This window comes from Macrotis lagotis, chromosome 4 (genome assembly GCF_037893015.1).
Source record: "Macrotis lagotis isolate mMagLag1 chromosome 4, bilby.v1.9.chrom.fasta, whole genome shotgun sequence".
In the NCBI taxonomy this organism is placed as follows: Eukaryota; Metazoa; Chordata; class Mammalia; order Peramelemorphia; family Peramelidae; genus Macrotis; species Macrotis lagotis.
Genome location: NC_133661.1, coordinates 209545561 through 209570715, shown reverse-complemented (window position 1 = coordinate 209570715; position 25155 = coordinate 209545561). Strand labels below are relative to the sequence as shown.

Below are 25155 nucleotides of genomic sequence, written 5' to 3'. Positions count from 1 at the left end.
TAGCTGGGTGTAAGCATTGATAAAGTATTATGCAGGTCTGAGCTATGTAAAGCCCCCAATAATAGTACTCCATGTTCTCTTGCTAACAAAATTTAGTTTAAAGAATGGATCCGGGAGGAGCAGAACTTCAATATCTTTAAAATGACTAAGGAAGCAACCAAAATTTCTTGCTTCTAGCTAGAAGAAAAGATTTCCCTTAATACATATGTGAAAATTGAGGCCTATAATAAAACGAATAAATTATCCTCCTCCATAAAATGTAACCTTCATCAGAAAAGCTGCTGCATAATGTATTATGAAGAGGTATATTTTGGATTGAGATATTGCTTGACTGCTCTGACAGTACTGGTGGCTGAGCACAATTAAATGCTATATTTTCTACAATAAAAAAAGGCAACAAAAATCATACTTTCTTACCTCCAAATTGACTTGGGACTTTACTTGCAAATCTTAGACAGCTAACCTGGAGGCTTATCCAAAAAGGGTGTTTGAAGACTAGATATTTATTAATATTTCAGTGTGATTTTTTTTTAAGGAATGGAAATCTAGAGCTCATTACTCACCTGCTCTGAGACTTTTCTTTTATTATTTCCTTTGTGAAAACTTAGATGAATGCTTCTGATGATCATTCTAGAATAATGAAAAGAAACTGCAGATCTAGTCTGACTTTCCTATAGCGATGGAGGGTATGTCTCTCCTGAGCTACAAATTTTGGCACATACAAATATGTGGCTTGTGTCATGCTAAGAATGGGAGGGGATTTTTATGGAGATTAAAGAAGTATTTGTTGAGTCATGACTTCGCTTACCAGTGGTGCTTAGAAATCTGTGGATGGTGGGAAAAAAACTGCTATGGTCTTTTCTCACCGAAGATCATTATTGGCCTCTCTGAAAATGGGAAGGTTCTATTATGTTTAGTAGGCAGGGGCAGAAGTATTTCTCAAGATATCAAATTTTTTTTTATTAATCAATACATCACAGAGTATAATTTCTTCTGATGTAATAGTGCTTAGAATGTGGACTTGGAATCAGGAAGACTTGGAATCAAATCTTGCTTCTGACATTTGGTTGTTGTCCTTCTTGGTCAAAGAGAATTAAAATGATGTCACTATGTTGGGGTCAAGATGTAGTGTGTCCGACTGGAAAATTCTACCATAGGTCAAGTACAAATAGTCTATGTGAAGTGATGTCTTTAATTTTGGGCATCTCATATTTCTTTTGAGCTACTGCAATTTTGCTTTGCTCATAGGGCATAGTACCTTCTTTGATACAGGCACACTGTGCTGGGTAAGCCTGGATCAGTCTCCTATGTATCACAATCAGTCCCAAAGGTTTTTTTTTTTGTTTTGTTTTGTTTTTTAGTTTTTGCAAGGCAATGGGGTTAAGTGGCTTGCTTGCCCAAGGCCACACAGCTAGGTACTTATTAAGTGTCTGAGACCGGATTTGAACCCAGGTACTCCTGACTCCAGGGCCAGTGCTTTATCCACTGCACCACCTAGCCGCCCCGTCCCAAAGTTTTTTAAAGAAATATTGAGAGTATCCTTGTATCACTTCTGACCTCCTTATGAGTGCTTATTTTGTGTGATTTCTCTAGAAAATAGTTTTTTAGGCAAATATATGTTTGTATTCAACCAACATGGTTAGCTCATTGGAGTTGTGCTCTCCACTATAGAGTTTGAAAATTTGTGAGTTCAGATTGAAATGTCTTATCTTGCTAGGTGAATGGCAAAAATCTTCATAAGACAATTCAAATAGACTGTTCAGTGAATAATCTAAAAAATAAAAAAAGAAAGCCATCATAATGAATATGCATAGTGCAGCAAAACACATTCCCATGTTGGCTATTGTCCCAAAATGTATGTCTCTTTCTCTATTCTAAGTCTATTACTTCTTAGGCAGAAATGCATAGAATATCTCATTGCAAATTTTAGCTACTTTGTATATAAACATCCTTATCTAAATTCATTTTAAGTCTTATTTCTATGAGAAAATATGCTTAAAATTCTGAGGAATGTTACATTTAAAGCTGGAAAGGACCTTGGCATCACCTAGTCCAATTCCATCATTTTATGAGAGAAAACAGGGAGACCAGAAGGTGTGAAATCTATCATTCATAACTATGGAAGTAATTAAGTTGCAGAGCTGAGGAGTCATACCTTGACTTTCTGTCTCCAAATCCCAGTGAGCTTGTGATAAATTTAAAAATCTTTTGGAGGATGGTTCATTTGGAAGTTTGGGGACTTCAATCATATCCAACTCTTCATAATACCATGGACCATGGGGTTTTCTTGGCAAAGATGCTGGAGCAGTTTGCCATTCCCTTTTCCACTGGCAAATAGAAGTTAAATGACTTGTCCAAGATCACACAACTGGGCAATTTCTGAGACTGAATTTATAGTCAGATCTTCTTGACTCCAATTCTAATACTTCATCTAATGCATTACCTAACTGCTACTTCACAATATTACTTGTTTAAAATTTCCTGTATGATGTTTTTTGTATGTTTGTTTTTGTTTGATAGAGTTGGCTATCCCTACAATTTACTGCTATCTGACTTTCTTGTTAAAAAAAACAAAAAAAAACCCCTCTGCTTGTCAGTGCTTCCTCTGCTTGTAACCACCTGACAAAACAATGTTAAAGAAAAGGTTTAAGGGGCGGCTAGGTGGTGCGTGGATAGAGCACCGGCCCTGGAGTCAGGAGTACCTGAGTTCAAATCAGACCTCAGACACTTAATAATTACCTAGCTTGTGTGGTCTTGGGCAAGCCACTTAATCCCATTTGCCTTGCAAAAAAAAAAAGAAAGAAAAGGTTTGAGAGTATCATCCACCATTAGAGAGAAATTAATAGAATAATGACTAATTGTTTTGCTAATACTTGCGATAACATGCCTTTTGGCCTCCATTCATTTCTCTCTGGTTTCAGACCTCCAGTATGGTTACTAACTTCTTGTTTCTATACCACTCTCTTGAATATGACTTAATAGGAATCTTTCATTGCTGATTTCTGACTTGGTTTGGTATCTGTTTACCTTTTCCTTTAGATCTTGCCCTTCTTTGGAGCTCAGAATAGGGGTTATCCATAAGTCCAAGTGATTAATCTAAGAAGTCTTAACATTTTTGTATACTATGGGTTATTTTTAGCTATCCAGAAAGGTTTATAGACCTCTTTTTTGGAATTATTTTTTATTGATATTTTATTTTTCCAAATACATGTAATGAAAGTTTTTTCAACATTCATCCATATGCATATTTATATTTTTAAGTTACAAAATTTCCTTCTACCCTCCCTTTCCACCTCCATCCCCTCAGTGGCAAACAGTTAGGTCATTGTATGTATGTATTTTTGATAAACATGTTTATAGATTAGACATTTTATTTTGTTTTATTTTCCTTCCTCTGGATGGGTATAACGTTGTCCATAACTGGTCTAATAGGGTTGTCTTAGCTCTCTGAACTGCTGAGAGAAGCTGTTTTCATTAGGGTTGATCATCTCAACAGTGTTGTTGTTAATGTGTACATCGTTCTCTTGGTTCTGCTCCCTTTGCTCAGCATCAGATCCTGTAACTCATTCCATGCTTCTCTAGAGTCTGACCATTTATAGTTTCTTATAGAACATATTCCGTAGTATTCACGTACCATAATTTGTTTAACCATTCCCCAATTGATAGGCATCCCCTCAATTTCCAATTCTTTGTCATTACAAAAAGAGCTGCTATGAATATTTTGGAACATATGGGACTTTTCCCATTTTTTATGATTTCTTCTGGCTATAGGTCTAGAATTGGAATTGCTGGGTCAAAGGGAATGAATATTTGGCTCTCCAGAATGGTTGGATCAGTTCACAATTCCTCCAACAATGCATTGATATCCCAGTCCTCCTACAACCTCTCCAACATTAATCAATTTCCCTTTTTCCCATCCTAACCAATCTAACAGGTATGAGGTAATACCTCATAGTTGTTTTAATTTGCATATCTTTAATCAATAATGATTTGGAGCATTTTTTCATGATCATATATAGTTTTAATTTCTTCATTTGAAAACTGTCTATTCATATCTTTGACCATTTATCAATTGGTAATGATTTGTAACCTCATAAATTTGATGCAATTTTCTATATATTTTAGAAATGAGACCTTTACTGGAACTCCTAGATGGGAAGATTGTTTCCCATTTCTGCTTTCCTTCTAATTTTGGTAGTATTGATTTTATTAGTGCAAAAAAATTTTAATTTAATCTAAAAATCATCCACCTTGCAGTTTATAATTCTTGGTTGGTCATAAATTTATCCCCTTTCCTTAGATCTGGTAGATAGAGTATTTCTTGGCCTATTAATTTATCTATGGTGTAGCCCTTTATGTCTAAGTCCTGTACCCATTTTGATCTTATTTTGGTATAGAGTGTCTGAATACATGCATTTTAAATACATAAAACATAGGATATAAGGGAAGCCAATTATATTGAAATGCTTTTATCAAGATATATATTTATTTTAGTTTTTACAAGGCAATAGGGTTAAGTGGCTTTCCCAAGGCCACACAGCTAGGTAATTATTAAGTGTCTGAGGCCAGATTTGAACTCAGGTATGACTCCAGGGCCAGTGCTCTATCCACTGAACCACCTAGCCACCCTCAAGATTTTATATATATATTAAACCTTTCAGAATATAGATCATATCTATAATGTGCTAAGTAATAGTCTGAGTGCTAGGATAAAAAAAAAGACCAAAAAACAATCCCTGTTCACAGGATAAATGGAAAATAATCAAAATGGGAAATAATTTTTTGTCATGCAGATGTCAAGGCAGGTAACTGTACTTTGTGGCATTTTGAAGATCAAAATATCTGATTTATCTAAAAGAGAACATTCCCATGGATTTTTTTAATTGAGGTAAATTAACAAAGTTAGAATATATTTTTAGACTTTTCTAAAGTAGAAAACATTCAAGAAAAAAAATGAGTATATTTGGATCAGAATGAAAGCCTTTCTCTCAAGATTATATCTTCCATATTAAAAATAATCCTTAGTATTTAAGAAGTTGATTGTATATTTTTAGACTTTCTATATCTGGGTCAGAATGAAAGCATGTTTCTTAAGATTGTGTCTGCCATGTTTAGGAAAAAATCTCCAGTGTTTAAGAAGTTGATTGTACAAAGCCATCTGATCACTGAATGCTATTCTTGTATATATGTTCCTCTAGAAGCCATTTATACTGGATGTATTTCTAAACTTTTCTCTAGTATGTGCTAATAATTCCTCTGGACCCCATGTCTCCCCATGATCTGGAAAATCTGGATAAATTTATTTGACCCTCCTTTAGTATCAGAGAAGAGGTCTGAATTTTTTCTTTTTCTTATTCTTTTATGGGATGATTATAGCACCTCATTGTAAAATTTGGAGTAAGTGTTTGGTCATAGAGCCTGTGCCATCTGCTGTTCCTTTTATATTGGTTGAATCTTCTATAAAACTCCCCAAATAATCCTATTTAATTTCTTATGCCTACTCGTGATATATTGAAACAGAAATGGGGAAAGTCATAAGGTGAAATGTTTACTAGTAATTGATGTTACATTTCCTCAAACTATTTTCATTGTCTGTTTTAGGGTCGTCTGGACTCTTTAACTGAAGTGGATGATTCGGGACAACTAACCATCAAATGCTCCCAGAATTATCTCTCCCTGGATTGTGGCATTACAGCTTTTGAACTGTCTGACTACAGCCCCAGTGAGGATTTGCTTGGTGCCTTGGGTGATATGACCTCTGGCCAGGTTAAAACCAAGCCTTTTGAGTCCTGGAGTGAAATGGAAAAAGACTTTCCAGAACTTATTAGAAGTGTTGGTCTTCTCACAGTAGCTGCTGATCCTGTTCCTTCCCAGGACAGTGAAGTCATTAGTGATGAGGGAAACCACGAGTCACTTTCAGCAGGAGATGAAGGGAGAAGTGATGAAAGCAAAGTAATATCCATAGCCAAAGAGCTTCAGGTCTTGTGTCCTCTTGGTTCTACTGGCTCAGGGCAAAGGCAGGACAAGACCAGCTCTTCTGATACAGGGACAAAGGAAAACCATTCCTCATCCAAACTTGGTGCAAAAACACATCCTCCTCTCTCTGAAAATTCAACCCCTAAGAGGTCAATAAGAGACTGTTTTAATTATAATGAAGATTCTCCCACACAACCTACTCTACCCAAACGGGGACTTTTTCTTAAGGAAGACACTCTTAAACATGAACTCAATGATAGTAATGGGAAAAGACAGATGACTCTCTTAAAGGCAGAAATGAGTAGAAGCACACCTTCTCTCTTGGATCCACCGGACAGGTCCAAGCTATGTCTGGCATTACAATCTTCATATCCAAACAGCCCATCAGCAGTTAGCCAGTCTTATGAATGTTTGCACAAAACAGGTGGTGGGAATCTTGAAAACCCAGTCAAGGGCTACTTTAAAGAAATCTCGTCAAGCCTAGAAAGACTTAATGAGTACAATCATAAAGAAAAAGCTTCTAGAAGAAAATCAGATGAAACCTCTGAGATTTCAATTTTATGTCAACCACCTAAGGAAGGATCTGGTACTGAAGCAGCCAAACCAGCTAAAAATAAGAAAAACTCAGTGGTGCTGAATGGAATTCCTTCTTGTGCTTCCAAGTGTGGAGAAAGGCCAGAGACAGATTCTACTGCTACATCTTCAGCGGATCTTGGCAATCCAAGTAACCTGAATGACAAATTGTCCTCAAAGTTGATTCCAACCAGTTTACCACCTGTTTCCCAAGAAAATGACTCTATATCTGAGTCTAACTCTATCATCTCTCCATTACCTATTCTTTCAAAAAATAAAAGCAGAAAATGCTATTCTTCTTCTCCAAGTCATATTGCTAGAAATGGCCAAGTTGTGGAGGCCTGGTATGGGTCTGATGAATACTTAGCTCTTCCATCCCACCTTAAACAGACTGAAGTGTTAGCTTTAAAGCTTGAAAATCTGACAAAGCTTCTTCCCCAGAAACCCAGAGGAGAAACTATTCAGAATATTGATGACTGGGAGCTTTCAGAAATGAATTCAGATTCTGAAATCTATCCGGCCTATCAGATTAAAACAAAGCACAAAAGGTTAGGCAGAATATCCCCTAGTTCCTCAAGTGATATTGCATCTTCCCTGGGAGAAAGCATTGAATCTGGACCTCTGAGTGATATTCTTTCTGATGAAGAAGTGGGTATGCCTACATCTGGCATCAAAAAATATAGAGCTGAAAAGTCAGAGATAGCTCCATTCTCTAAGAAAAATAAAAGCTCCACTTCCAGTAAAACCACTTTAATTCAGCAGTTGATGGAAGATATCCAACACCAAGACAACTATGAAGCAGTCTGGGAAAAAATTGAGGTAAGGTGCTTTCAAAAATCAAAAACTGTAGCCATCGTGGTTGGCACAGAGTAAGTAGGTACTTAAAATATTGATCACTAGTCATTATACATCAATCCTGCAGATCCCATTGTAGAGATGATAGACCTACCTAAGACCTAAGTTCAATGAAAGGCCTTTTAAAAAAATTAGAAATAATAGACTTACCTTTTTCTCCTAAACTATTATGAGGTAGGAAAAAACAACATTGGGTCAAAGAATATGTCAACAGTAACTACTCATCAGTCCTTCAACATGTGGATCACACTTGAATCAATATATTTGTGGTTGACAGAGTTCTTCACCTGCCAATGCTGCTTGAACAGAAGTCAGCTTCTAATCAAATGAGTAGCACAAAATAAATAATACATTAGGTAGCAAACTTTTTTTGAGCTTAATTAACTGGCTGTGCCAGTACCTCAACTATATCAGAATAAAATCATTCCTTTTTCCTCCCAGTACTTTTAAACTTAATCTACTCAGTCCATATCAGAACAGATATCTCTGTTCTAGTTAGAAACAATAGAGACCAATTGTATTCATTGGGAACATGTCTTCTTTTTTTTAAAAAAAAATAAAACAGGCGTAGTGGATAAAGGATAAAGTGGATAAAGCACCGGCCTTGGAGTCAGGAGTAACTGGGTTTAAATCTGGTCTCAGACACTTAATAATTACCTAGCTGTGTGGCCTTGGGTAAGCCATTTAACCCCATTTGCCTTGCAAAAAAACCTAAAAACAAAAACAAAAAAAAGAAAAATTTATTAAAAGAAGTTACAACACATAAGAAAATGGTAGGTAAATAAAGATAGAGAAAAGCAGTCAAGTTGAGCCTGACTGGGCCAGGGAGTCAGAGAAGATTGGTCCTAAGCAGAGGTCCCTCCTAGATTTTTATGGGCTTGTCCTTATCCTGAGGGCAAAAGGTGGACTCCCTCCCTCTTTACAGACCAGAATTAGATAGAGGGTGAAGCTATAGAGATACAGGATACAAATTTTACATTAAACAATGAATCATGGTAGCTGATTTACATCAATAATGGGGACCCAATTTGACAAGATTAGCACTTTAAGATTACAAATTTTGTTTCTGTTACAGTCATAATTCCCTAATTCTAATCAATTTACATCTCAAGACTAGGTGGTAGTCATTTTATATTTCCTTCCAATTTCTACATTCATAATTCTCTTCATCTTTCCCCTGCATCATTTCCCCCCTCAAAATTATTTGGGATCCAGATTCTTCTGGATCTTTGAGTTCATTTGGTGATGAATACATTACAGTGAGGACCTCATTGAGGCAGGGTCCAGAGAATGATTGGCTGGCACAGCTGGTTGGCATCCTGCAGCAGCTGGTTGGCATCCTGAAGTGGCTGGTCTTGGAGATATACAGCTAGAGAAACAAAACTCAAGGAAAAAAATTGAGCAAGCAAAAACCAGAGATATCGTAACAGAGAAGGCTATTTAACAGAGGTCCAATAATTAGGGAAAAAAAAACTAAAAGGTGTATAAAGAGCAAGAATTATACTTTATGATCCTAAGCCAGTATCAGAATTCCTTTTATAAGAATATGGATTCTAGTATAACATAGATTCATTAATGGATGCCACAGAAGTTGTAAAAAGAAGCTCAAAAATAGTATAAACAAATGTCCTGAAAAAGCACTTTAAAAATTACATGTGTCCAAAAAGTAATTTGCAACAGAATTTTCTATTTTTCTTTGGCCATGTTTAGAATGAACATAAATTACAGTTGAAGAATGGATCTCTCTTTTAAAAGCAGTTAAAAAATAAACCAATAGGCATTATCCTGATATAAGCAGCCATACTTAATGTTTTCTTTTCCTTAGGGGAACTTGTTGTGGTAAAAATTCACCTCCTATGTTAAAAGGCCAAGACAAAAAATACTTGCCAATTACTTAAAATTTGGAAGATAAAGTTCCAATGGCTCACTCTCATATTTAACTATGATACACTTGGAGTGATCATGGTGATTTGTTATTGCAGTGCAGAGAGGGAACATGAGGACATGTTCCCTTATGAAGTCATACAGATGATCCTTTTCAATGAGCCAGGTGAGGGATTCCTTTAATTTATTTATTCATTCATTCATTCATTCATTCATTTATTTATTACAAGGCAATGGGGTTAAGTGGCTTGCTTAAGTCCACACAGCTAGGTAACTATTAAGTGTCTGAAGCTGGATTTGAACTCAGGTACTCCTGACTCCAAGGCTGGTGCTCTATTCACTGTGCCATCTAGCCGCCCCCAAGGGATTCTTTTAAGAGAATCCTACCCCAGTTGAGGCCAGGGTCATTCTTTCAAAAATCACTTACTCATCTGCAGCATTTAACATCAAACCCCATAGGACTAAATGGTTTCATTGGCATATTGTCCTTCTATTTTAACATACCTGATGTCAGGTAGATCAATTATCAATACATTGTAATATAACAATTACCTATAATCAGAGCTTCAGGTTGCTTGAGCACTAAGGAGAACCAAAAGTGTGCCAGGCTAGAGAAAAAAAATCATAATTTAGTTGTTGTTCATTTACCTAAGGACAGTGCTGTAAATGAAATGCAATAAAACAGATTTTGAGATGTAAAATGCAAAAACCCTAATTCATATTTTTTTAATAAAATCAACTTTTTGCAATAAACCCATTTAGTTATTAACTCTGTTTAAAATAACTAAACATCTCCTTCTGGCTAGGAGGTTGCCCATCATCTCCAGACTTTTCACATAACAATTGGCTAGAGATTGCCACAGAGAAGTTTCAAATCGCCATCATTATTTTATCTTCCTCATGTTACATATGTACTTTTCCCTCAAACCAAATAACCAGTTTAGTGTCAGTTTGCATATACAGCTAGAAATTTCTATACATAAACTTTTAACAACTAGCCATCTTCAAAAATACAAATTATTATTATTTTCAGAATTCTTTAAAACCATTAGTACATCTTAGATAACCTTAACTTTCTAAAATGTGTTATTGATTCCAATGCAATAAAACAATAGTAAAAACAACCAGGCATTAAGTCAATTAACAATATGAGTTATTAAATTTTACAAAATCATATTTCCATTATTATATCATGCATGAATCCACATATATATCCTAGAAGGGTGTCATAATTTGTGATACTTCCCTTACCACCCCTTCAAAACAATCACATGTTAATTCCAGGCTTTAACATTAAAATATTCACATAGCTTACATGTTCACAAGAGAACCAAACACTGTAAATATGATTTCTTTGAAGTTACAAAAGAATATTACATAACTGATATATCCTATTCATCAATAAGTTACCTTACAGAGGGACCACACAATTGCTATGCACTTACCATGAAAAGTCAATATTCTTGACTTCTTTAAAATTAAGCATACATTATTAATTTTACATTGAGCATAAGATTCTTATTCAAATATCTCATTCCCCTTAGAACAAAAGCAAAATGTTATAAATGCTAGGTAATGTTAATTCATTTTCTTATTTTCAAATAACAGTTGTTAAATAAATTTTACTTTTAGTCATATGTGTATATATATATATATGTATATTCCCTTCCCTAAACATGTGATAAGAGACAAAAGACCTTGTGAAGTTGTTGATAATTATCAATATTGATTTAACATAAAAATAATCAGATTACAAAATTTTCTCTTTCCCAATACAATATTTCTCTTTCCCAAAAGAAATCAGTAAATATACTATATATGATCCAATATTCCCAAATTCCTTGACATACATTTATTCAATTATATTTTCCTTCTTAATAACACATATAAATTCTCAAGACTTGTTACAAAACTTTCAAAGATGACTAAATTACTCTTATTTAGCTCTCAGATAGTTTCTTTCTTAAAGGTGATGACCTTTTCCTGCCCTCTTTTCAAAGCCTCTTGAGATCAGGAAGTCTACATTTACTAAATCTTAAAGTCTCAATTAACATAAATTGAATACAGCCTTCAATCAATATTAGGTTAACAAAAACTTAGCTCACAGCTGAGATAATTTCACAAACTTTGCCACTAAAAACTTTCAAATGGCATAAGGGGATAGGCTCAGATCCCAACTTCATTAATCACTTAATTTTCAATTAGACCTTTTTAAGCGATTAAATTAAAAACCCAAACTAAAAGGAGTAACATTTAACTCAGGTAACTGTAACTAGTTCAGATCTGAATTACACACACACACACACACACACACACAAGAGTTTAAACACAGACACAATTCTTTTGTATAAAAATTTCAAATTTACCAAGGTGAGATTGAATACCCTGACTGGCACCCAATCTCAGAATTTAGAAACATTTTCCCACCTCTCCAGGCCAGTGGAGAGATGTGAAAACGTCCCATTGATGCTTACCACACACAAATATATTTATATTATATATATTTTTTGTATATATCAATTAAGACTGTTCAAAAATAATTTTTAGACTCAATCAGAATTTCTTGTGGAACCTCTTAAATATTCATTAAAATTTTGAAATAGCCAATCAATAGTTAAAATTGAATGCATTCTTAAGTACCTTTATAAAGTTCAAATCCAGTTACTCTATTACAGAGATATTAGTTATTAGCACAGGCTTAATTAAAAGATGAAATTTGAATTTCCTAGTCCCAGAAAAAGTTATCTTCCCCCTTTTTTCTTTAACTAATTGACCAGGAGGCTTCTTAATCAATCTGCCCATTTCCCCTTCCCCCTCCCAAGGGTGGGACTTTCTCAACCCAGCTAATGTCTTTAGGGAACTGGCTTGGAATTGAAAACACGAGGATTGCCCAACACCCCACCCCAAACCAGCAAGAAGGCATGGGGTGCCCTGTTTTCTAAAACAAGGTGTGTGTGGGGGGTCTTACCCTTCCTACAGTGAAGCATGCATTCCATCTGAGACATAGGTTTGAATTTCTAAGTTCTATAAAGGAAGATTTTCCTTCTCCTTCCCCCCCTCCTTCTGCAGAGGGGGGTAGGATGGTGGTGGCAGAGAATGAGTGAGAGTATTTCAAAGAAGAAGAGAGACAAAGAGAGTTCTACCCAAAGATAATTTCCAGGAGCTCAGGTGTTTTACTTTTGTCAAATCTAATTCCTTCCAAGGAGCAAAGCACATAGCTGGGGGGTGGGGGTGGGGTGGTACCAAGTTTTTCCCATGTTTTAATTCTCCTAAACATCTAGATAGGCAGTTGGACATATGCCAAGTGTCCTTCCTTAACAACCCGCCACTCCAAGTGGGAGTCCAAACACCTCAGGACTGCCAAAACATAAGAAAATGGTAGGTAAAGAAAGACAGAGACAAAGGAGCAGTCAAGTCGAGCCTGACTGGGCCAGGGAGTCAGAGAAGAAGACTGGCCAGGAACATGCTTTCTTTTAATCTCTTATACTGTTATACTGTTATACTTTTATAGTTCTTATACTTTTGGCTAACAGTATAACAGTTAAACTCCATACACACATTTTCTAAAGTATCTTAATATGTTCAAGGCACTGTTTTAGGTGATGAGAATACCAAGAGAAAATAAAAGGGTCAATGCCCTCAAGAATCTTACATTGTACGTATTCCTTCATCATGCATATATATATATATGTATGTATATATATACATATATATATATAAAACATGGAAATGACAACTCTGATGTATAAATTTGCTCTATGAATGAAATATGGGTGTCATTACATCAAAACTGGCAAAAACTCCATTTCCACATGGTTCTCATTCATCCAAGTGCAGACAATCAGAATTCTCAGGTCATAGTTTCTAATATGGACAAAGCATGATATAATTTTGGTCTTTTGGGAATAAATAGTAGTGTACTATTTAATGTGCTATTTATTTATTATAATAATTGCTACTTTTATAGTTGTCATGGTCTTTGAGTAGAATGTCTTTCAAAAAGTATTTCTACTTCATTTTCTGATCACAACATAGAGATGACAGAAGATGCAGCATGGTGAGGTAGACAGTATGTTTATCTCACAGTTCAGAAGACCTGGCTCACATTCTACCTCTGATACTTATTAGTTGAATGACCTGGAAAACTCATTTAACTCTTTCATAGTTCAGACCTAGGATTTATCTACTTAAGTAGATGATAAAGAATATGACTCATAAGTGAATTGTGATCTGTGGGGTTGGTAGAAAGAATTTTCACACTTGGAATTCCCCACACTGATGAATTCAAAGATTTTTCTTAAATTTCCATAAGAATTTGCATAGGTTAATAACAACACCTTATATTGGTTTTAAGTCTCAAGTCATACCTAAAATTCTTTTCTGTTCCTATACTATGTATCATTTGATAATTTTCATTGATAATCAAGTGAGGGGGATAAGGAGGATGTTTTTACCTCCATATTTTACAGATGAAGAGAGCCTTAGATGTGATATAGAGAAATATCCAGAAAAACAGAATAAGAAAGAGCAAAACTTGGGGAGAATAGTATCTAGAGAGAAGAGAGTATTTAGGAGGAGATAATAAGTGATTCTGTGCATTCTACAATACTTAATAGATAGGTCTCCTGTAAACTCCCCCTTCTTTAATCATCCATCAAGGTTTCTGAAATGCTTAGATTGGGTCCCTGCTTTGGTTGTTTTTAATAATTTATTTTATTTGCAAGACAATGGGGTTAAGTGACTTGTCCAATATCACACAACTAAGTGTCTGAGTCTGGATTTGAACTCTGGTCCTTCTGCCTCTAGTACTGGTGCTCTATCCATTATACCACACAGCTTCCTGAATAATTTTATTTTTAAAAATATGGGGATAAATTTTCAGTGTCTCATTTTGAAGAGGTCAAATATCTACATATAACATACTAGCCCTTCCATTTTCATAAATAATAGTGTTATAAATGGGTTGGTGATGGACTAGTCCAATGACCATCCAAATGAGTTGCATATTTTTCAACTGCTGATATTTTCCTGCATGGAACTTGTTCTGCAGATAAGTTGAACATACCAGAACTCTATCTTCTCCTCCACAGCTTTACCCTGCTTCAAAAGCTTGTCACCATAAAATTAGACCCATTGAGAGATGGATTAGCTTAACCTTACTATTGAAAATTTGTCACTTGATGATACTGTACTACTGAAGAGCCTTGATGATATGGGAAAGACCTGACTTGATCTTACTATGTCAGATTGCTGGATTCACATGGGACAATGAGAATTAAATCTTTGCACAATGACCCTTCACTTTAATCGATCTTACGTCTATATATTACTTTCCTAATGTGGACCAACTACTCTACTAACTTTCTTAAGCCTTAAAATAAATTGGAATAAATGAATCAAGGAAATCCTGAAAGTAATTCACTGGGAATAGAACATGGAAACTCAGGTCCTTTTATCCTCAGATACATTTAGATTTTCTTTGGCCTGAAAAAAAAAAGCAAGAAAAGAGATTTAAAGTTGATCAGCTAAGCCATGCTTCCACCAAATAGGAATTTTTTCTAGATTCAATACTTTATAAAAATTTAACACTTTATAAATAAAAATAAAATGCTATTAAATTAGTGAACAGACTTCAGGAGGGTCATCATCACACAAAAATGAATGAATTATATAATTTGACAGGTGAGTGATTCTAAAATGTACCTCATTAGAGAGTATGGGAAATTAATATGCACAAATTGAATGATGACTGACTGTACAAAACAATGGAACAGTTAAAAAGAATTTGGATACATGGTCCCTGCCCTCATGGGGCTTCTAGTCAAGGTAGGAAGAATGCCATATACACTTCAAAAATAAAATTATTCCCGAGGACTATAATTTAACGAGTTGGGTTATATCCAACTTCATCTTTGTAGCATCAACTTTTAGCTCAATACCTGTATTAGTAACTGCTTAATAAATGTCTTTTGAATGATTAAATAAATTTGAATAAACATCAAGTGAATGATAGAGACAAGTGCAATATGAATTCAGGGAGGAACAATATTTTTGTGAACTGGGGAATTTGAAGAGTCTGGATTTAAAAAAAATTCCATAAAATTTTTTATTAAAGAATAGATTTATTCTTCTCATCACAGGAGATGAGAAATGAAAATTCAAACCATTTTCCATTTTTTTTTTTTTTAGTTTTTGCAAGGCATTACATGTCTAAGGTAGGATTTGAACTCAGGTCCTCCTGACTCCAGGGCCTGTACTCTATCCACTGTGCTACCTAGTTACTCCAAATCTCCTTTTTTTTAAGATGAAACTTCACTTTGCTGAAGATATATTTATGATGAAATACAGGTATAGAGAACTACAAATATCTTGTTTAACTTTAGTTTACTTCTGTAACATTAGGAAAAAAATTACACATCCCAGAGAGAATATGCTGTTACCTCACATATGTTGATATCTAACTAACAATTGGCTCAACTAACAGTCTAAAAAGGAAAATATGGCATTCCTTGTAGTATTAGTCTAAATATCTTTATAAATGCCAGATTACAACATCTTGGGTATAAATCAGGGAGCCAGCTGCTGGTGACATTTTTATCCTAAATAGGTCTCTGTCCAGATTTAATGCTTTCTTAAGGTCAACTAAATACCACCCATACACATCCATCACTTCTTTATTAGTAATACAAATGCTCAGGAGAATGTCTTTCTTTTAGAACCTGAATAAAGTAAAATTTTGGTTGTTAGGTCTTGATTTTATTGTAATAGATTTGATCACCTAAATAAGAATAAGGGTAATATCTGTGATAGGCATCCATCAGTTTCTTAACACCAGGTGGTTAGTTTTAAGTAGAGGATCTTTTGCCCTGGGGTTATTTTGGCTTGGTATTCAGACAGGAATGCATTCAGTGTCACTGAATTGATTAATTATCAACAGTCTTTTTCTGGACACTGTTCTTTGGCCAGAGGTCTGGAGCCCTTTCATATTTGTCAGGACTTTAGGATTGGTTTCTGTTATCTTGACTGATATTTATAACAAATTTGTTCAGATGTCATGCTATTTATACTAAAATTGCTCATTTCATATTGAAGTAATTTCTTACCACACTGCCTTGAATGCACCAGACTTTGACATCTAGCCTGCCCTTTGAGCAGTGTTTAAGTTTCTCTTAGCATTTTAAAGAGATGGTGCAGCTTAGTGGATGGCTGGTAGCCATAGAGACAGGAGACCTGGGTTCACAATCTGACTTTGAGGCTTACTGGTTGTGTCACCTTGGGTAGGATATTTAAACTTTTGGTGCCCCAAACAACTATCTAACTCTAAATTTTAGATGAATTCAGCAGTTTATCTGCATCTGTGAAAGGAGTTCTAATGCCCATTGTTCTTCATAGAGTTGAAATTAGAGGTCTAAATCCACCTCCTCAAATTTTTAAATGCAATTCATATTTTTTTAAGTGTAAGACATGAATGCCCATGAAAGATACGTATGTCAATATGAGTTGTTGAAATATAGCTTGTGTGAGTTATTAATAGGTAGGACCTGAGGACTGGAAAAAAGGGGAAAAAATTAGCAAGATAGCTAAAGGTTAGGGGCAGGCTAGCCCTCTTATGGTCTCCAAAATCCACTTCCCTTGTCCCTTTTAAGAGGGAGGGCTTACCTTGAGGTTACACTCACCAGTTTGATTCCTTATCATTAATTTCTAGTTACACAAAAGGCTACTGCAAATAGTACATGGCAAGTTGACCCATTTGTTGACAGAGACATGAATAAATGCACTCTTTAGATGAGAACAAGGGGAGATAACTTAACTAAGAGATAGTTCCCATTATCACCCACTGGGAAATTTCCCAAAGTTCCTTGAGAGACAAGTTTCAGTCTCTCTTCTCCTTCCCATCAGTTTTCTTCCCTTCACCTCTCTCCCTCTCCCTCTCTTTCTCCCTCTCCCTCTCTCTCCTCCCACCCCTCAGTTTGAGTCTGGCACCATGAGTGTCCTCTCCAAAACTTTCACACCAACTCCTCCCTTCATCAGCATTCTCTCCAACAGTCTGGTGTCATGACTACTCACTCAAAATATCCCAGGATTAGTTTAAAGCCTGACATCTTTGTAGCAAAGAAAGCTCATTCATAGCAGACATATTTATATTGTTTCCCTTTTTTTTGTCTTGTGTTAACCATTCTAGCAGTGTCAGCTCTTAAGAAAAATGTTTCTGGGTGGCTAGGTGGCGTAGTGGATAAAGCACTGGCCTTGGAGTCAGAAGTACCTGGATTCAAATCCGGTCTCAGACACTTGATAATTGCCTGGCTGTGTGGCCTTGGGCAAGCCACTTAACCGCACTTGCCTTGCCAAAAAAAAAATGTTTTCTTGATTTATCTTTTTTCTAGAATTTTTCTTTAATGTTTCTGATAGCCCACTTCTGACTTTGGATTGACTTGCTTTTTTTCTTTTCCACAGGATGAAATGTTACACTAATTTTTGCCTTTCAAAGGTTTAGCCTGATCATTTTGAGAGAATTTGGATAATTATTTTTAAGAAGGACTATACAGAATATGGGTTGTTCTCTAATTATATGATTCCCCCCCCCCTCCTCCTCCTCCTCCCCCTCTTCTTCTCTCTCTGTCTCTGTCTCCTACAGAAAACATGATATAATGGGCTTGGAATTAGGATGACCTAAATTCAAATTCTACCTCAGAGATTTACAAGTTGGATAATCCTGGACAAATCAGGAAGCTTCTCTGTGCTTCATTTCCCTCATCTGTTAAATGAGAAGTTTGAATTGCATGGGCTCTAAGGTCCCTTACAGTTCTGTCTGTGATTCTATGATCTTATGATCCTAAGTGTTATGGGAACAATTAGTTCCTGAAGGAAATAGTTGGAGAAAATGTTAGAAAGATAGGTTATAATTATATAAAAACAACTCATAACACCTATCAGGGATAAAAACTGGACCTGTGATTTTATTGTTTTAGTGAGAATCCAGGTGCAAAAATTCCCTCTATTAATGTGGGTCAGCACTTTCTGTGCAACATAGAGTTTTAAAGAGTTGTCAAAACCCTAGGTATAGCTGACTGGGAAAACATTGCCACATACAACTAGAACCAGATTAAAATAAAATTAGGAAATGTTTAACAATATAAATAAAAATATGATAAAACTAGAAAATGTTGATTTGTTTTCCTCTAAGTCAATATGATACCCCAGGGATCCAATGTATTTGAGTTTGATAAACCTACTTAGAGCACTGAGAAGTTAAGTGATTAATTCAACATCCTACAGGAAATATGTATCAGAAGTGGGATCTAAGACTCAGATCTTCTTGGCTTCAAATCTGGCTCTCAATCCATTTAATAATGATGCCTCCCAGTAACAATAGTTATGGGAATAGTTATCTCAAATGAATTAATATTTGTAGAGTCCAGGCACTTAGTATGAACTATAAAAATTCTAACCTTCATTATTGGTGTAATTATTATTTTTCAACAGCTGGTGTTTATAAAATTCTTGGAAGTTTTGTAGGAATGTGAATGCCTGTTGAATGAGTTGACTGTAGAACATACTGCAAATGTTTATAAATGTCGTTGAGTGAAGAAATAAGTGATTTTGAATTTTGTCCTGTACACAAAGGAGAATAATTAGTAAGTTTAAGAGATGCAGTTGTAGGGAATAGAGGATCCAAATTAGATTTGGGTTGAAATCCTGTCTTGTCACACATACTATCTTTGGAACCATGAACATTTCTCAACTTCTCAGTGAACTAAGCTAAGATTTCAACTTAAGGACAACTGAAATGATAAACCTGTCTCAGTGGAATGAATTTCCACACAAATTCTGACCAACACACAGAAAATGAGATACAGGAGATGGATTGTAAGCAAGGAGAACAATTAGAAAGCTGTTGTGCTTAGTCTAAGTTTGGAAGCAAAAAAATTTGAAGTAACCTACTGCCAGTGGGAGAAATAACAAAGAGACAGATGCAAGAGACAACATAAAAGAAGACTAGACCAGTTGGTGACTGATGGCATGAGAAGTTCACAGGAGAAGGAAGAATCACATGTGGCTGAGCTTTGGAGTCTTGAGGATGTAGAAAATTATTTAGGTCACTAGGGGGCATCACTCTTCTTCTCTTACCTGTCTGATCATTTGTAAATGTTTACTAGATTTTCATCTATTTCTTGCCTACAAACCCCCAGGTATCCTTCAAACTCTATCCTGACGGTCTTTGACCCTCTATACTATTTCACTTGATGATCTCATCAGCTCCCATGGATTCAATGATCATTTCTAAGTTGATGATTCACAAATCTGCTCTTCCAACCCTAATAATTTTGTAGACTTCTGGTTTTGCAGTTTCAAATTCTTGTTGGACATTCCAAAATGGATGTCCTGAAGAAACTCAAAATGTTCAAAACTGAACTACTTATCTATCTCCTGCATCCCCCCACCCATTTCTCCCTTCTAAACTTTTGTTTTTTTTAGGTCAAACTTTCTTAATACTATTAAGAGCACCATCATTTTCCCTGTCAACCAGGCTTATAACTTATGTCATTTAAAAATTTTTTATCCTTTTGCCCTCCCTATTTCTAATTTGAGGGCCATTTTATCTTTGTAATATATTTTGCTGAGACCTCTTTCTTTCCTCCAATACAACCACAGTCCCCGCATCACTTCATGCCTGGACTACTGGTGTGGTTGGTCTGTCTGCCACAAATCTCATTCTTGTCCATCCTCCTCTCAGCTATCAAAGTCTTCTAAAGCATAAGTATTACCATCTTACCTCTTTATTTAATAAACTCTGAACTAGAATAAAAAAATCATGTTTGGCATTTAAATCCTTCTTCTCCCACCCTCTCTCACACTTTTGATGTTCAATATATCATACATAGCACCATGTTCTCTGTAATCTAGTGATGGTGACCTCCTTGTTAGTCCTCACACAAGCAGCTCCATCTCCTGACTCCAAACACTTGGGTTGTCTGTTCTCTATGCCTGGATTCCTCCACTGTTTAATCTCTGCCTCCTGGTTTACTTCAAATTACAGCTAAAATTCTACCTTTCCTAGAAAGACTTTCCCTATTTCTTAATTCTTGGTTCTTTCCTCTGATGATTATTTCCAGGTCATTCTGTACATCGCTAATTGCATATTGTTTCCCCCATTAAGTTGTAGACTCCTTGAAAACAAGGACTTTCTTGATATATTTGCTGCTTAATATTTTTTTTTGACTAATAGGCAGTGAATAGAATGTTGGATTTGAAATCATGAAATCCAGAGTTCAAATCTTAACTTACCTGTTTACTGAGCCCCAGGTTCCTTATCTGTAAGATGAAGATAATATTAGGATCAATGCCACACTGTGTTATTGTGAGGTCAAAATCTTAAAATAGAACATACACATTCTAGTTACTATTACCATTATTATTAATTATAAAATTTCCTAGGAAGAAAAATGAAAAGAATTAAGACATTTAAAAAAATGAATAGGAAAAATATAAAAGTCATCTTGTGTATTTGACAACTGTGACCAAAATCATAGAGAAAATATTCTAAATTAAAAGAGATGTGGCTTTTATATACAATTACAAAGATCTCTCTTTATGCTAATAATCTCTTCTAGAAATAAAAAAATCTAAATTCAAATTTCCAATTAATTTGTTGTAATGATATTTCTTATTCATGCCATGAACATTGCTCAAGGTTAGTCCATTAGAACCTTAATTACCATAAAAATTACCCAAAAACAAATACTATCCTCCTTAATATTGAGAGAAATTTTTGGTCCTTGGGGCAAAGACAAAAAAGGCTGCTAACAAACTAAAACTTGATAGAAATGGTTATTTACCACCATCTTGAGGCTGGATCTTGTTACTGCATGTAGGTCTGAGCTAATTTGTTCTATCCTATGTTTCACCCAGAAAGGATTCTATTTTTTCATTTTTTCATTCCAATAAATACCGTTTGCAACAAAGCAAGGTGATAACAAAAGATTATTTTGTTTATTGATGTAGAAAGAGCTATGAAACATCACTTTTGTTTGATAAAGATGACAATACAATAGTACCTTTGTCTTCACAGTACTTTGAAAATAAACTGCATTTGAGAGAAAATTCTTCTATGATGAATGAAAGCTAAAAGCAAAAATAACTTACACAGTACAATTAATATGATGCTTAGTATACTAGTAAATTCTATATCATCTTTAGACAAAAGAATTCCAAGAATTTTTTACAGATACTAAAAAGATGTAGCCTGGGAGTCAAAAGATCTGAGTGGTATCTCAAGTCTCAAGTCTAATTAGAATGAGCCATATAATATGAACAAATAAGTCAGTTAACCTTTCTGACACTCTTTTTCCTCAAATTTTAAGTTTCTGATGGAACCACTAGTTTAAATCTCTATCCTTGTTTTTCTTCAAAGCCTTTTTTCCTTGTACAGATTTGGCAATGATTTTTATCACATTTGATTTATTGAACTATTTCTATGGAAAAGGCTTAGAAAATTGTGTGAGGACTGAGAGTTTGTGACTTGTTCAGGGCTGCAAGATGAGGTTTGAGAAAAGAGAAATCTTCCCCTTTGCTGCTCAAGATGGAAAGTAAATTCTCCAAAGTTGAATTCTTGCTCAAAGCTAACTTTCCCAAGGCTGATTCTTTGTAATGCTTCCTGAAAAACTACCAAATATCAAAAGTAGGATTGGAACTTCATTCCCTATGCCTTGTTCACTAACAAAGTTAGTGAACTTTGTTATCTTTTTTTTATTTTGATTGATTATTTTATGGGAACAGGGAGCATCCTCTTCAACTGTTTTGCAATTTATAATACTAAAAGTTTGATCGGGGCATTAAGTAGTTTAAAAACTTTTGAATGAATGACTTACCTAAGGTCATACAGTCAGCATTTCGGAGGTAGGATGTTGAGGTCAGTATCTCTTATTATCTATCTATCTATCTATCTATCTATCTATCTATCTATCTATCTATCTGCAGTCTGTCTGTCTGCCTGCCTGCCCGCCCCTCTGTCAGTCTGTCTGTTGGTTTATCTGTCTGTCTGTCTTTCTAGCTATCTCTTCCAGTAAACTATCTGTAGTAGATTCTCCCAAAATACTGTGACTGGAAGGAAGAGAGAAAGGAAGGAAGAGGGAAAGAAACAAAGGGAAAGAAAAAAATGAGAAAGAAGGAAGGAGAGAGAGAATAAGAGACAGAGGGACTAAGAGAAAAAGGAGAAAGAGAAGTGGAGAGAGAGAGAGAGAGAGAGAGAGAGAGAGAGAGAGAGAGAGAGAGAGAGAGCGCACTAGCTAGCTAGCATCTTTGTTAAAGGCTTGCAATGTATCAGCATTATCCTAATTGCTGGGAATACAAATATAAATAGTAAGATAGTCTCTGCCTTCAAGAAGTTTATATTCTAATAGAAAACAACACAAAAAGGGGAGTAATATTCAAATAGGAGCATTTTGATCTGGAATATCCCAGGGATGGAGTCAAAAGGGAGTTGATTGATATTTCACAGAACTGGATTTGTTTAGTATTTTCAGATTAAAAGTGGGAAAGGATGGGATAGAGTATAAGGAAGCATGACTGGAAGTTGACTAGAAATATGGAATGAAAAAATTAGAGAGCCAGGCATTAGGTTTGGGACTAGGCAGATAAAGAGAACTCTTATCTATTCTCATTTCCAGGACCCTAGAGCAGGTTCAGGAATGTCCCATCAAAGGCAGGAAAAGTGAGAAGGTATGCCATGAAAATGATGAGAACCTTTTCAGTTCTCATTCACTATCTCATAATTAATGTACTCCTGGGACTGTCCATCTTTTATTCTTGCTACATGACCTACCCATTTCCTTTTTCGGCACTTCTTATACTGTTTTCTCATATCTCTATCTACCTAATATATATTTGTGCATAAATGAACGTATATATGCATAGATGCCTTTGTAAATGCACAATCTATGTATATCATATGTTTCTATACATACATATACTTCCATACCTGCATATACATACCTTTATAACTGTATTTACATATATCTACACATGCATATATGGACGGATAGACAGATAGATATAGTCTCACATGCATGCATAATGTGGTAGACCAGAAGATATCTAAAACTTTCTTCACCTCAAGGCATCTTTTCTTTGTGAATGACTCCTAAGCAGAATTTGTTAACTGTGATACTCCTGGTAAATTCTAATTGATGAACCTGATTGGTCAGAGCATGAGAAGTGAAAATAAGTAGGTCATAAGAGATCTTTCTTGCTGTCCTGAATAGATAGTGCAGTATTCTTTTGGGAACTAGAAGTCACCAGGCAAAATGTGAGATTTGGTTATGTCTGGCTGTGTATAAATATCTCTAGTTGTCAATAAATGAGAATCTCTCTGTTTCTGTCTCTGCCTGTCTCTCTCTCTCTCTCTGCCTCTATCCCTTCCTTTTTCCCATTCACTCTTTCACTCTGTGTGTGTGTGTGTGTGTGTGTGTCTGTGTGTATACTTATGTGTATCTGTGAAAAATTGAGGATGCATTTATAATATACAAGAATAACTAGGGGCGGCTAGGTGGCGCAGTGGATAAAGTACCGGCCCTGGAGTCAGGAAAACCTGGGTTCAAATCCGGTCTCAGACACTTAATAATTATGTAGCCGTGTGGCCTTGGGCAAGCTACTTAACCCCATTGCCTTGGAAAAAAAAACCTAAAAAAAAAGAATAACTGAATTAACCAAGATTAAAATATTTATTTTCTCATTAGTTTAAACTTAAGACATTTCAATAAGAGTTAAAATAAAATTCTAGGGGGTGGCTAGGTGGTGCAGTGAATAGAGCACCTGTCTTGGAGTCAGGAGTACCTGGGTTCAAATACGACCTCAGACACTTAATAATTACCTAGACGTGTGGCCTTGGGCAAGCCACTTAAACCCATTGCCTTGAAAAAGAACATAAATAAATAAAACTGTAAGAAAGTCATGATTCTTAAGTTAGTCCTAGCAATTACTAGTTACTTCTTTTTTTTACTTGAATTAAGCCCTTTATTTAATGTTACAAAAAATATTTGGTCAAACAGACCAAAACCTATGTCATCATCAGACTCCTCGGATTCTTCTTCTTTTGCTTCTTTCTTTTCCTCAGCTGGGACAGCTGCACTAGCAGGAGCAGCACCTCCAGCTGCTGGGGCAGGTCCACCAACTCCTACATTGCAGACGAGACTTCCAATACTGACATTACACAGAGCCTTTGCAAATAATCCAGGCCAGAATGGTTCAACATTCACACCTGCTGCTTTAATGAGGGAGTTAATTTTATTTTCTGTGACGTGAAGGATGAGGGTGGAGTAGATGCAGGAGAGCTCAGAGAGGGTCATTTCAGGGATTCGGGGGATGGAGGAGAGTTGTTTGTAGTGGTGCTAGCTGCCAGCTGAAGTGGAGTCACCTCAACATGGCCTTAGCTTCCAAAGAAGAACCCAGCACCTTACAGACAACTGAGGAGAGAGCTACTAGTTACTTCTTGAAAGATTCCAGAGAGATGATACTGTAGGACTGAAGAGAGAAAGAGACAGAATCTGTAAACTCAAGGCCAGTGAGCTGACATGCATTCCTGGCAAAGTTCTAGAACATGTCATTAATTGTTCGTTTTTAAGATTTTAGAAAAGCAACTAGAGACCCTCTAAAATCCAGCATGGCCTCATGAAGTTTACAACTTTCCAGGCTGACCTCCTTTTCTGTTTTGGATGAGTAAGGGGAACTGATGGATCAGGGCAATAATGTCAAACCCTTAGAAAAACGGATCTCTCTCTGTTGCCTATTGACTTAGAAAACAACATATTAGCATTATCAATTTTACAACTACTTTAATAGACCACATGGAAAAGAGTCACTCTTCTGAAA

General features: G+C 35.6%; 1 protein-coding gene and 1 pseudogene across 5 annotated transcripts in view; one reads left to right on the top strand and one right to left on the bottom strand.

Annotated features, from left to right (window-relative positions):
• AKAP6 (A-kinase anchoring protein 6) overlaps positions 1–25155 on the top strand; it is a 474513-nt gene that overhangs the window by 111321 nt on the left and 338037 nt on the right. For all 5 annotated transcript variants that reach the window (XM_074235346.1, XM_074235350.1, XM_074235349.1 and 2 more), the window contains exon 4: positions 5602–7368. In XM_074235346.1, the coding sequence (XP_074091447.1) occupies positions 5602–7368 (1767 nt within the window). The remainder of the gene's footprint in view (positions 1–5601; positions 7369–25155) is intronic.
• Positions 18733–24651, bottom strand: LOC141520493 (large ribosomal subunit protein P1 pseudogene; annotated as a pseudogene).